The sequence below is a fragment of the Symphodus melops genome (assembly GCF_947650265.1).
Source record: "Symphodus melops genome assembly, chromosome: 7".
Taxonomy (NCBI): Eukaryota; Metazoa; Chordata; class Actinopteri; order Labriformes; family Labridae; genus Symphodus; species Symphodus melops.
In genome coordinates, this window is record NC_136697.1 from 6,564,469 (window position 1) to 6,578,924 (window position 14,456).

Sequence of the window (14,456 nt, forward strand, 5' to 3'; positions counted from 1 at the left end):
ACACATATCAGAGCATCAGACCGAGATGATGTTGTTGTTCTGTGCGTGCTGACCCAGCTAACAACTCTGTGGGACAAACAGGAAGCCATTTATCCAAGGCCAAGTTCCCCTGAAAGCTTCCTGCTGCAGCTCCAAGATTCCCTTTGTTCTTTCTCAAACCAAGAGACAATGATGATTTAAGGATTAATGTAATATTTTGGAAAGTGAACGTGGAGCAGTTATGCAAGAGGTGACAACAGCTCTCATCTGGGTCAGACAGAAAGCAAATCCATGTGGCAAGAATGTGTCACCTGCTGGGAGTATGTTAGATTAGAAAATCAATTATTTAACTGTATTAAGCGGACCCATAGCCGGAGAGGAAAGGGCAATCAGAATCTTTGTTTCCTTTGACGCTTCCTGTGATGTTTCCTGACCGTCTCTTTAACTCTGTGTTGCGTGTCATGTAATAGGAGTTCACATTCAAGTCTACAGAAACTAATCAACGTGAGCATGCTCCACATGTTGTGTCAGATTTCTATCACAAAGAGTCACTTTTGCTCTGATACAGATGAAAATAGCGTTCAGTCGTCTCTGATTGTAACAGCACTGTGTGTTCAATGACGGCAGCTTCGTTCAGTGACCCATGCTGGGAATCAAAGCCCAATTTCTAGAAAGAGGAATATGTAACTCTGACACGTAGTGTTTAAAATGGGTACAGCAATCCAAATTGTCTCCTCGCCTCCTCCTCAGTGCACACATGGGTTGCCATGTCACGGACACAGATGCTTCAGTCAGTGTTTAACCAGATTTGCATCAGTATTTAAGTATTTCTGTGCTCTAGCTTCTCTCCATTTTTCTAAAACGTCATTTCACCACGTTCCTGCTCATGGAGCTTTTTTTGGTTGGATGCCCTCTTCCATCACGGCAGCACCTGTTGGTTTGCGTAACAAATGGTGGCCTATCTGTCAAATCTAGGGGCGTCCAAAACAACTGTACGGGGGTGGCTTAAAGGTCTGTTATGTCTGTTTTCATGTACTGCTGCTCCATGCATACTCTCTTATCTGTCTGTGTTTCTAGCTCAGAATCCCCCACCAAGAGAAAAAAAAAAGGGTCCCCACAGTCTGATCTGATTGGTCGGCCGATCTGCTCCCTCGTAATTGGTCAGTCATTTTGCTTTGTTCTTGATATGTCCCGCCCCTTTTACCATATTGGGAATGCTACAGTCAGTCCAGGGGAGTCTGTGCTTGCTACAATGAGCCAATGTGCCACACATGTCACATGATCAGTGACATCATGGGTTTGTGATGTCACAAACCTGTTTTTAACAAGGGGGGCTTGGGGCCGTGCATTATATGTGGCTACTGCTAACAGGAAGACATGGGAGAAGTCACATTTCCGCAGATTTTGAATTTTTGCACATAGATGTGCCCAAACACAAGACACCTGAAAAACACACGAAAGAGCAAATAAAACTAGAAAAACAAGAATTTGGGGCCTTTAAATCCACTTACCTTCTCTGGTCAAATCAAATACAGACCATTGAGGACTGGAATCTAAAATGAAATGTATTGTCAACACAGCATGTTTCCTTAATGTCTGATCATGATCAGGTCATCTGATGATTGAATTCAGTAAGTATCTTACAGCTTGCTCCTTTAAGTGAATATCTGCGTCTTTCATGTTTTATCCTCAGGCTTAGTGTTACTTCAGGGACATTTAAAACAATATGAAACAACTCAACATTTCAGACTCAGAGATCCAGATTGTGCTTGTCTTTCTTTAATATTTGTCTTTGTCTTAAACATACACACAACACACTGTGAATTTAACTATGTATGCCAGACAATATGTTACAATATGTTTGTGGTTTATCACACATTCTCTTTTTCTGATTTCTGACTCTATCCACTGTCCTATCTCTACATTAAAGGCATAACAATCACAAAAATAAAACGTTTAAAAAGTATGAAAATAGAATACTACTAAACAAGGTTTTTCAAGTTGCTCAGTTTTCCTCATTTGAACAGCAGCAGGGTAATAATTGAGCTCACACATGCACCAAACTAATCGCTCAATCACACAAATTCAAGAGAATAAATCGGAGACAAAAATGCTAAAATCATGAAAGTTGTATGAAAATGGTTCGATAACTCGTCATTGTGATCATACTAAGATTATCTCAAACAAGTGACAAAAATTACATTAAAGACTATCTGTAGTTCACACCATTTGACAGCATGCCCTGATTATAAACAGAGACTTTGGCTGATGTGACTCAAGAATGATCGTCTGCTTAATTCCTCTCACGACTCCAACATCTGTGCGTCTCATTCATCGATGGCATTTCAAAGCATAACATGGCACTGTCAGCAATGATCGTGTTCCTCAGTTGAGCTTCTTTCCGGAGAAGCCGTACAGTATGCAGAATTAAAAGGCATCTGTATCTAAAAACACAGTTTATGTTTTGGTGCTACATATAAGGGGTCCATGCAGGGCGACTGTAGAGAAGCCCTGCGCTCCACAACGTGCACCAAACTCAAGCTCTGCTGCAGGTAACTTCCAGGTGAGCATCAGCCTCAAAAATTCAAGTTACTTTTTATGCTTCTGAAAGTGTATGAGGGGATTTGGAGTACTTGCTCTGTCTGACATCTTTATCCAAGTCCCCTAAAGACACTTCCACGCCCCCCTTTTTCCCTGAGGCCCTGCAGGTTTACAATGTTCCCTTAATGTCCTTGAAAATACTTAAGCACCCATCTGTGCTAGGAGTAGATGGTGATGACCTCCCGTCCTCCTCCACGGACCAACAAGACACGGTCCAGGCCGTCCATCAAGACCTCCAGGAACTCCATGTCTGAGAGAAGTGCTCTGGTTAAGGTCACACTTGTACATAAGATTTCAGAATTGCGACGTATATGTCATAGTAATGAGATTGTGAGCCGACTTGGATACATCTGAGCGGGGATGGGACATAGAAGTGAAGACAGCGTCCTATAGATCAGGCACATACAAAGAACTTATGTTCAGCACTTTTCATGTAGTGGTCCTGGAAAATCAAACAAGTTTAACTTTTAATTACTAATTTGGCTTCCCCCAATCACGAAACAAGATAATGGAGAATTAACAATAATTACACCATATGGGGTGTTATGCTCGTTTTGTTTTCATGTGGCCCTTGAAAATCCGGGGAAGAAGGTGTAAATCTCACAGCAGACCGTACCCATACCCACAGCAGGTCTCTGAGGTGAACAGCCTCTGGCATTTGTGTGTTTGGCCACAAAAATAACCAACATCACCAGTACATCAACCAACTAGTACATCACCAATTACTAAAAAATCATAGAAAATAATAAGAAATAAATACAATATTTAAACTATGAAAGTTTAGATTTTCTCTCTTCCTGGCAACAAGCGATGCACTTATTTCAAATTATACGAGACTTCTAACATAATAATAATAATTTACACTTTATTAATCCCACGAGGGGAAATTCAGTTTTTACACTCTGTCTAAGACACACACATAGGCCGAGATACACACTCATGCACAAACAGGGTTCTAGTGACATGCATTAATGGAGAGGTCTCAGAGTGAGGGGGCTGCCCACAGCGAGCGCTCCAGAGCAGTTTTGGGGTTCGGTGCCTTGCTTAGGGGCACCTCGGCAGTGCTCAGGAACTTGCAAACTTATCCTGGATGACTCACTGAATTAGCGAACAGTTCATTGACTAAAGGAACAACTCATTAGCTGATAAAAGGATACAGTTCTCATGTCCTTTCTTGTTCCTCGGAGGGCCTGGCATGTTGAGCAGGACCAGCTGTGAATCCTTGGATTTCTTCACCACCACTTCGTTCAGCTTCACGGCCGTGTGCATCCTCCGCACGTTGGACTGGTTACTACATCAAACCACAGAACATGTAGTATCATTTCATTCCTTTCACAGCCAAGAAGGCATTTATTTCAGTATGAGACTTTAAGTCAGCGAGCGAGAGGAAGCAGCGGTGATGTGATCTGGGATTCTGGTGTTTACTGGTCATCATGCACTCATGCAAACAGAACTTGTGATCTACACAAGCATGCAACACAGAGACGATTCACACATGCACAGAGAGAGTGTTCATGCACAATGCAAACAAAGAGTGAAATGACTTGGACTTACAGATTCTCCCACTCGCTAGAGGAACGGAGCAAAAAAGAACAAATCAACGTTAGCACAGTATCAACAGTAGCTGTAATTCAGATCGTTTTTATCTTGTAACCACCTTATGTCAATTTTTAAAGGTCCCAAATTATGCAAAAAAACATTTAACCATGTTTAAACCCCCAATTTATGACAAAAGTCCATCCTCTCCGTTTTTTGCCTGCTCCCATATGACATCACAAAGAGCAGTAGCTCCTCCCCCAGGTGGGTGACACTCCCACAGCTAGCTGTTTGTTATGCTGTCTGAGTCTGCCTTCTCACCGTAACCATTAGGACATGGAGCAAGAAAGACCGAACCATCCGAGCCTTTCCAGAGAGGGGGCGTGGTCAGACACAGCTCATTTACATATTTAAAGCTACAGACACGGAAACAGCCTGTTCTGAGCAGGGCTGAAATAGAGGGGTTTATAGACGTGATCAAATACAGGATCAGAGTGTATTTAGAACAACACACTTCACACACAAGGAGCTCTGAGACTTCTTTCAACTTTTAGAAACGGAGGATAATATGTGACCTTTAATCTTCTCATCTTGATGAGAGCTTGAAATCATATATATTTACTCACTGTAGATGAATAAGTACAATAACAGAATAGACACGTTTATGATGATATAATTATTACATAAGAATAAAACAAGTGGAATAATAATACAGTTGATATTGTTTAGCTTTGTGTTTAAAAATCTTAATGTTAACATGAGGCATCATGTTAACAGGCACTGTCAGGCACTGTCAGGCACATCAGGCACTGTCTCTTTAAGATGTACTCACGGTTTCATGTTGAACATGTCTTTGACCCCCATGCCTTCTCTGTGTTTGTTCTTCTCGTTGATCAGTTTCTGTTTGGTCCACGTCATCTGCACTCGGTCAGGGGGGGCACCGGCAGCTTTTTCATTAGTTGAATGAGACGCTGTGTTTCTGTCGTGGATCAGCTGGGCCTGAACGAGGCAGGAGATGAAAAGAATCAAAACATTAGTCTGAATTTTAACGGAAGTGGAAATATGAACCACAGAGCAACATCCCAAACATGAACATCTTGCATGTGCAGTCTGTAATTCAATAACATTTAAGAGTCGTAGAATGTGATGAGATGATCTTAAGAGAAGATACTGAGATGTGGTTGTAGTTAGTTTTAGGGCAGACAGGTGACTATGACGATAGCGCAAGCATGGAAAGAAAAATGAGACCAATCAGTGGACACGTGAACCTCCCACACGTCGTCTTTGACAGTGGGCTGACCACGCTCACAGAAACCTTCTAGTTCCTTGAAGAGAAGTCAAACTTAAAGTTCTGGGACCTTTGGTCAAGAGGGGTTTTACTCGCATAGCTCTTTTCCCGTGAAAAATACATCTGAGGCACTTTCTCTGACCTTTATGTTATAATATAACACTTAAAACAAGTTGTTTATTTGTTGTAGAATTAAACCAAGTTTACAGTTCCATGATCCAGCCAGCAGTATATTTAGCTGAATAGTTATTTTGTATGCTGTTACTGCTCTCCTGAGTGATAAGACAAAAGCATTCCTCCATGTCAGAAACTGTACTCCTTGTCAAAAATGTTCACTGATCAAAAAGCATTCAGGTTTGAAAATCAAATGGCAACAACATGATGAAGGTCAGAAGAGCAGGTGTACCTGTCTAGAGTTCTTTGACTAGGGCGGCCTATGAACGTAAACAATATTGAAAGTTATCAATGCTTTATCCTCTTAATCCCTAAAGGCTGAGAGCACCGTACACGGCTAAATATGAAACTTAAAAAGAAGATTGTCATGTAAAGAATTTAAAAAAAACATCATTTTTGTCTAAATGCCATAAAAGCCATTTTGCAACACAGACCGAAGAGTTGGTTTAACATAAGTCCTGCATCTGACCAAGCAAATAGCCAATCATAGTTTAAGATTTTAGTGTTGCACTTGGGTTGGCTCATGAGATTTCAGGAGGGATCATGTCAGCCCTGGAACAACCCTACAAACTGATCTTCAAACATGATCCACTTTATCGAAAAGCAAATTCATTCAGGTTTGGTTTCCATCCAGTGACCGTTTTGTGCCCCCGGAAAAGAGCAGACAGATTTATTATTTCAAACTAACACTGTTGCACAAGAGAGTGTGAAAATCTCTGCAGGTGTTAATGTTAATAATCCTACTGCAGCACCTCCGGGAAAGCTCAATGAGGGAAGTGTCTCCCTCTTGTGGCAGCTTTTGGTCCCTGCGTCTTCACCCGGTCACCACGCTGTGCTCAGTGAATGGAAGGTTCTGTTTACAGTCCGGGTTGTGCAGTTCTTTTGAATGGATGAAGATGCATGAATGATGGTACGAGAAATGGGAGACAGAATGACGTCAAAGTTGGCTGCTTTAGGCTGTTTGGTCGCCATGGTTACCTCATCCTCTGGTATGCATGGGATGTTGAGGGAAGGGGCCCGGAGGCTGGACGACTTCTTCCTCTTAATGGAGCTGCGTGATTCGTCTGTGATGCTCTGAATCTGAGCCAACCGTGGGGGGTGGGTGGGGGGGGGGAGAGTTCAGAAGTCAACAACAGCTAAAGTAGGTACCACAAGGAGTGATTCTTCACCCTTTTCTTGAGTTGCATAGGTCTGTAAGTTGTTCTTCCAAACTATGTTTTGTGTGTTTAGCGAGGTACACACTACAAGATAAAAAGGATTTTAGGCCCCCTCAGATCAAAGGTCAGATTCTCCTGTGGGGCGAGGTGTACTAAGAACTTTAACCTCCCAATCTGCTCAAAAGAAAATCAGGGCTTCCGCATTAGAAATTGTTAATATAAAACGTGTTAAATATTTAAAATTAGAAATCCTGTTGTGCGGGGAGATCACCAAGGCCAGCCGACCTCGGAGCTCTGTGCATTGTCTCTTGAAACAGAACAGTAGCTAATAAGGAAGCAAGCTGACTGAAGCAGGAAGCACTACTAGCATTGCCATGGTGACAACAGCAAATGCAAAGCATCAAGTTATGTCAGAAATTCAGGACCAACTTGTTAATTTGTGGCAACAAGAGTGATTTAACAAGGTGTCTGTGAAACAGACCACAATCCCACTCAGAAGGAATGTTGGCCCTAACAGCTAACAGCTAGCCACATTTACCTAGCCCGTTACATGTTTGTTTACTCTCATGTCGCGTTTGACCACACAAGTTTACACGTTTTGATCGTCGATCGTTGATTCTTGGTTGTTGGTGAATGAATTGATTAGTGTGTGGCGTGCTGACGATGCTCACGACACACTAAGAGAACTGAACGGTTAATCTGTCGTGATTTGTCTTCATGTGAGGTCTCTCACATTTCAAAATCATTTAAGATTTTAAAAACCAAGGCGTGCCAGGCCTCAGATGGACTTTAAATTACAGAACAAAAGTGTCACAGAATTGATTTAGTGTTGGAGCGATGTTTTAAATAACATCAAACTTAGGTGCATGTATTGCGAGAGTATAAATCAGGGGTCTCAAACAGCAGTCCTGGAGGGCCGGCTTCCTCAGACTGTTCCCTGCTCCAACGCAGCTGAATCCAATGAGCCACTCGTTATCAGGCTTGATGACAACACATTGGTTTAAAGCAGGTGTGTTGGAGCAGGGAGACATCTAAAAGGTATCTGGCCCTCGAGGACTGGAGTTTGACACCCCTGGATAAATGCTGAATGTCCGTGGCACAGTACCTCTCTCTCCCTCTCCGTGCGGGACAGCTGCATCTGTTTGAGCATCTGAGTCCTCTGCTCCATCTTTAACGTCTTCTCATATGTGAAGGCTGAGATGTCGCTGTCGTGCTGGAGGGACAAACAAACAAGCATTCTGTTTATTACCTTAAGCTCATGTTGCAGTTTATATCGTCATCCTAATCTGACAGGATTTACAGGATCATCATGTAAAGAACAGTAGAGAAATATGTAGATGACCAAAGTCTCACCATCTCCACGACCTCCACCTTTGCATCCAGGCGTAGATGGTAGAGAAACATCTGGAGGTCTTTCTTCATCTGGATGGAGTTATCGTCCATCTGGGCAACCGTGAAGATTCTCATCTTGCACTTCCTCCACACCTGTAAAGGAACATGACTGAGCATCAGTGTCAGGCTTTATTAACACTACTTGGCCATCAATGCACAAAATGCAGAAGGAGGTTTGGTGCACAAGAAATATCTTTCTGCACTTAATACATTTTATTTCACAAAGATGTGACATATCTAAGAAGAGGATCAATTGTCCAATAATATCCATTACACAAACAGAAGCTGCTATTGAACCGAAGCAAAGAGCTCTTAAAGCTGCTCCAGGTTTCAGAATTAATTCAGTAATTAACACACACACTAATTCACACACCTTGTGCTGACTGAGCAGAAATGGCAGCAGCATGAGCAGTCCACCATCATGTACAATCCACCACACGTCGATGGTTCCCCCCTTCAGACGCTCCTGGTTACTGGGGAAATGGTCGATGTTCTTAGCAACCAACAGAGCCTGATGAGCAGCAGTCGTCTCTCTCACCGTCTCTGCAGTGAGATTAGAGATTTTTATGAAGAATTATTGGTATAAATTTCAAGTTAAGTTGTCAATAAATGATGGGAAAAGAACAAAATGTGGCTCCTTATATTCAAAAATCAAATCAAATGAGGGTCACACTTGGGAATCAAATCTACAAAGTAGAGGTCTCCAACCTTTCTCCATCTGAGAGCTACTTTGAAAAAATTACAGTGGCTACTTGCTTTGTTAGCATTTATTCACATAGCACACTTCAGCTGAATTAAGCTACTGTTTGTACATTTGTGAAACTATCAATTATCTTAACCCTTACATCAATTTCAAAGAAAAAAAATCTAAATATAATATGAATATTTATATTTATTATGCCACATAGTCAGCTATGTTACTGAAAATTAACGTCCATGTCCAAGAAACCCACTACCTGTTTTATGGGCCAAATATTTGAATAGAGGGAAAAAATACATTTACTGTCGTAGGATTTTTTAAATGTACTTATTTTTTAACAACCTATTAGCGAGCTCCTGAAAACTTGCCAGCTATCGGTAGCAATGTGTTGGAGACTCCTGCAATAAAGGGTATTTATTTTAACCTAGTCAAAAGTCATTCTCTCATAGTATTAGTAAAATTAAGATGCTCACAGAAAAAACCAGATCGCTGAAGGACTCACTAATTGTCTTCATATCATATCGAGGCTATCTCGCCACAGAGCTACAGTACATACTCCATACTTCTTTAAGACACACCACAAGGTGGCCCAAGTGTGGGTATGAAGTCACTGATTCATTGGTTTTCACTGTGAGAGCGTGACACACGAGCAGGCGTGAATCTCAACAGACAAACTGTGTCATTATCCGCTCTGTGTCCAATGACAAGCTTTTAAATTGTTTGTCCCTCCCCCCATCTAACGTAGCCTCAGAGCGAGAGTTCAGGTTGGTCTCTGTGTTGTTTTTTTCAAAAAGTCCGACGCAACTGGCTTTGTGCCTTCATCCCTGGCCTAGCTTGCTGCTTTAACGGGAGAGATCATAAGTTGGAATCAAATAGCAATCTGCAGGTCATTACAAGGGGACTCTAACCCTGGAGACACTCTCGGTGACGACCTTGTGTAGTTTACCTATGAAGTTACGTCTCGCAGAGGAGTCCCCGGCTTGTTTCCAACCTGCTGGCCAGGCCATCAGGACGGCGTTGTGTTTCATTCCTCCCAGACCAGCTGACTGGATGAGCAGGGAGAAACCATCTCGCAGGCTGGATGACACCACCACATGGGAGAAACCCTTCGTTCGCTCTGCTGCCATGGCTGCTTTCAAACTCTGCAGGGACCCAGAGGAGTAAAGATAAACTGTTACGAATGAGGACTTCTGCATTAAGTGTTTCAGTGCTTCCATTAAGTTGTAGTAAGTTCTCTTTGATTTTCATAAACTCTTTATGAGATCAGGGTGCGTGCAAAGTACAGGGTCTAACTGATGCTGGTTTAAAAAATCTTTTTAGGACAATTTACTTTGGTTTATAATGTTAAATCTGAAAAAGGGTGATGACTTGATTTGTGGGCTGGTCATAAAATACAAACATAAATGTCTCCCCAAGCGGCATCCTCGGGTGTTAAAAAATGATGCCTACAGTATGAAGTGCAAAACCTTGCAGTTCATTATTTTTTAAAACAAAGGATAGGTGTCATTCACAAAGTGCTGTACACATAATGTCCACGATGGCAGAGGGAAACTGTGAAACAGTTCACAGGGTGAAACAGGAAGAGCAGCTTACTGAGCAATCAGACAAACCTGCTCTCCTTTCTTTGCCACTTTCTCTCGGGTCATGTATGTCCCCTCTAAGACTGAACAGACAATCGTCAGTCCATTTCCTGCTTTGAGCTGCGTGGTGAAGGAGAGGAGACGAGGGTGTTTGACCGCCAGGTCTGAGTCCAGCTTACAGAACACAAGAAGTTGAGGCCTGAAGGAAGACAATTAAGCAAGAAAAACAGGAGTGTGAAAAGCATTCAGAGCACACAATAAGGACGATTGGAGAGGACTTCATTGTGAAGAAATAGCTTTGGCTGCTACAGGCAGGCACAAGTCTGCAGATCGTGCAGAGCATGACCTGCCTGCTTGTGAAAACAATGAATAACATCCTTCAGTGGGAGCTATGTACAATCAGAAGAGATGCCTCAAGTGATGTCACTTCAGATCAGGATACATTGGTTATAAATAATTCTTTTGACCTGTTTTTGCATATATTTTTTTTGGATTTGTTTTTTTTATCATTTTGCTGGTTCTTTTGGAAACCAGTCCTTCAAGGTCCCAAATTCTTCTTTTTCTGGTTTTATATGTCTTGTGCATGTTTAGGCACATCTATATGCAAAAAAAGTCCAAAGGACAGAAAATGGGACCTTTAAAGACCTCTGTCTTGTCTCAGTCTTGGAGCGCTCTGGTCTCGGATATGACTACAACATTAACATTAGGTAACCTCCCCACAAATAATGTGTCAGCTTTTGTTTTAATCAAACACACACACACACACACACACACACACCTCCAGTTTTTGGTGTGTAGCGGTACTTCCTCCAGCCTGATGAGAGCGTAGCGTGCCGCATTTAAGGACAAACCTCTGATCCCATCTCCCCATTCCTTCACGGCCCTGCAGGCACAACAATAACAAGTTTCATGTCTTTGACAATGTTTAAGAATAAATCTGATATATCAATGTTTAATTAATTTAAAGTGGCATGCATAATCCGAATCAGTTTTATTGCCAAATAAATACATATAGGAGGAATTTGTCTTTGTGTATTAGTGCGAAAGAGAAAAGTCTAAAATAACAAATACTTCATTAAAATATAATAGGAGAAGCAATTACCAATATGTAAAATAAAATGTAAAAAATGTAAAATATAGAGAATAATAGAGGATAATGGTGTGCTCTCCCAGTGTTAAATGTTTGTGATACTAACACACACTGAGGTTTAACAGCTGTTTTAGCTGGATCTATTGACCCTCCAGACTCACCCTCTGTACTCAATGTACTTGTAGATACATCCGGCTATCACCATGACAACCAGGGCATAGTACCAGGAGGAGATGAACATGAGAGAGAGACACAGACTCATCCCCAAAAAGGATAATGTCCTACAGGACACAAATACAAAACACAATATATATCATCACACGTTTAAGAACTAGAACTTAAAGTTCTGGAAAGTTTACATTTGACATTTTGGTCACGTGAGTTTGTTAGTTTGAGGCTGGTTACTTACCAGTGATAGAACTTGAAACGAGGTCTCCAGTTGGGGGTTCGGAGCAGAGTCTGAACAGCACAAGCCAGGTTCACAAACAGGTAGCACATGAGGAAGAACCTGAGTAAAGATAACAAGAGAGAGGGAGGAAAGTGATTCAGTGCCCAGTACTCTAGCAACACATTCAACTGGCTGAAAGGAGGGTATGATAGAAAGTGAAGTTTTCTGCAGAGAAGACATACATGGAGAGGATGGGGGCCACAGCATCCAGAGAAGCGATGAGGATTCCTATCTCACAGATACCCACAGTCAGCAGCAGAGCCCAGGTCGGCTCACCGTTAGCCTTCCCATGACCGAAGACCTGAGAGGCACAAGGAGAGGTGGTCTGCTTCAGTGCTCCATTACAAGAACACGTTTAAAAGTAAGAACGCAAACTTTCAATGTGTTTATGCTCTAACAGGCTGCCAGATTCTGCTCCGTAGGTTCTTATTTCATATAACACATTCGGATTAAATCGACCATGTCTTCAGTACACGTTTTTTTTTCCTTTTGGTTTGAAAAGTATTGTTAGGTAGCATAGAAGGTTTCAGAAGACAAAAGAGGTGATTATAATTGTTGCAGATAGCACTACCCCTCACCTGACGTTAGCCTATCAGGTCACACCTGAGTGTGATTAAGAAGCCTGCAGCAGGCCATGCTCACTCCGCTGGACTGGAGCTGCTGGTCATGCTGCCGACAACTCGATAGTGTTGATTAGAGGTGCATTACTGAGTGAGTAATTTGTTTGTATATATATCCTTTTGTTCATATAAAAGTGTTAAGTTTATTATTTGATTTATTGGTGTGGCGCTGATTAGTGGCTATTGTTTTCCTTGAAGCTTTAAAATCACCTCACCTCAACACCTCACCTTTGTCATCACTACAAGAGGAATTAATTTTGATTTATATAAATGAAGAAACTATAACTTGGTAATGGCACTTTGATTGGTGTACCACTGCAGAAGTTTTAAGTTTTGAATAGGTCTCCACACACACTTTCTATATGGTCCTTCGAGCCGGAGCTTAGGCAGTGGATATGGACCAGGAAGAGCAGCGTGAGGATGAACCAAGGAGAGGAGCACGGCCAAGGACAAATTATAGCTGTATGAAGCTTCTCACCCTCCCCCCTCAATCCCAGCACAGGTTCATGGTGTTGCATTGAGGAACGAAACACAGCCTTCTCCTCCCACTACTCATGAACAGATTGAACAAATCAGAAATATGGTCATGCAGTTATTTAATAGACAAGGCGCCTTAGAGGAGCAACAATTCTGCAGATCATATGCCTCAAGTGATTATGATGAATTGGAGAAAAATTATAAGGCTTGTGTGTCCACAAAAACAGAGTTTGAGTTCCCTCGGCGTGTGTGATGAAATGTGTGTGCCAAATCTCCCATTAAGGGCGTTCTCCAGGTGCCCCGAGTAGCCCCTCCTCTCCAGGTGCCCTGGGCCCTTCCGCCTATACAGGCGCCCCAAGAAGCCCCTCCTCCCAGGCGCGCCCAGTAGTCACTCCTCTCCAGGCGCAATAACTAATTAAAACTTTAAATTTCAAATGCTTCTAATGACCTAAGAACAAGCTGTGTTCATGTGTCTCTTGCATCAGGCCAAAAAAAAACACCATGAGGGCCTGATTCACAGAAAGATTGTGTGGCTTTTTGAAATCATTAAAACTGGAATAAATCAAAAAGGCACCGTATTAATTCACTAAACACAGCTACTGTAATCATGTATTTATAGATAGATGTACTTTATTGATACCGAGGGAAATTCAAGAATGAGCTTTTATGACGATTATGAGAAGAACAAAAAAACTCTTCTCATTCTACGCAAATCAGCTTCATTACAAAAAAAAAAGAAAGAAAAAGAATCTAATTCCCAAACACCAGCTCTAATACTCATGCACAGTTACAGTGAAGAAAAACCACCTGTGGAGAGTTTTTTTCCACAGGCGGTGTGAAATTTCACCACAGTTTTTTTTTTTTTAAATGTCACATGCAATCCCTTCTTACCACACTCTATTTGTTTAAAGGTCACATATTATTTTCCTTTTCAACCAGTTCAAATAAGTCTCAGAGCTTCCCAGTACTCTCTTGTTCTAAATCCATCTGATCCTGTCTTTGATCATATCTATAAACTCCTTCCACCCCCTCTCAGAACAGGCTGTTTCTGCGTCTTTAGCTTTAAATATGTAAATGAGCTGTGTCTGACCACGCCCCTCTCTGGAAGGGCTTGGGTGGCTCAGACTCTCGCTCCATATCCTATTGTTTGGGAGTGGGAATGTCACCCACCTGGTGGAGGGGCTACTGCCCTTTGTGATGTCATGAAGGGAAAATCTCCTAAACGGCTTGTTTGAGCACACATTATCTGAAAAGTGCATGGTGCACACGAAAGACGGAGAGGATGGCTTTCACTGTGCGTTAACTGCTAAACATCTTATTTTTAATATGAATAACAGCTCTCTTACTGTGTTTGGTGGGGAGTTTTTTTTTTTAGACTTATTGATTTTAATAGAACACAGGTTTCAAACCGAGG

At 41.9% G+C, this 14,456-nt stretch overlaps 1 protein-coding gene across 2 annotated transcripts in view; it reads right to left on the minus strand.

The window, feature by feature from the left end:
* Positions 1-1,745: 1,745 nt before the first annotated feature.
* LOC306826447 (solute carrier family 12 member 7-like) overlaps positions 1,746-14,456 on the minus strand; it is a 37,373-nt gene continuing 24,662 nt past the window's right edge. The window contains exons 14-27 of one of the 2 annotated variants that reach the window (XM_079347794.1): positions 12,128-12,246; positions 11,907-12,005; positions 11,659-11,778; positions 11,186-11,290; positions 10,438-10,606; positions 9,774-9,969; positions 8,501-8,670; positions 8,089-8,220; positions 7,841-7,948; positions 6,557-6,658; positions 4,949-5,115; positions 4,135-4,149; positions 3,738-3,871; positions 1,746-2,830 (exon numbers count right to left, since the gene is read on the minus strand). In XM_079347794.1, the coding sequence (XP_079203920.1) occupies positions 2,739-2,830; positions 3,738-3,871; positions 4,135-4,149; positions 4,949-5,115; positions 6,557-6,658; positions 7,841-7,948; positions 8,089-8,220; positions 8,501-8,670; positions 9,774-9,969; positions 10,438-10,606; positions 11,186-11,290; positions 11,659-11,778; positions 11,907-12,005; positions 12,128-12,246 (1,728 nt within the window). In that variant the 3' untranslated portion in view covers positions 1,746-2,738. The remainder of the gene's footprint in view (positions 2,831-3,737; positions 3,872-4,134; positions 4,150-4,948; positions 5,116-6,556; positions 6,659-7,840; positions 7,949-8,088; positions 8,221-8,500; positions 8,671-9,773; positions 9,970-10,437; positions 10,607-11,185; positions 11,291-11,658; positions 11,779-11,906; positions 12,006-12,127; positions 12,247-14,456) is intronic. The other variant, XM_079347795.1, reaches the window with a different exon arrangement.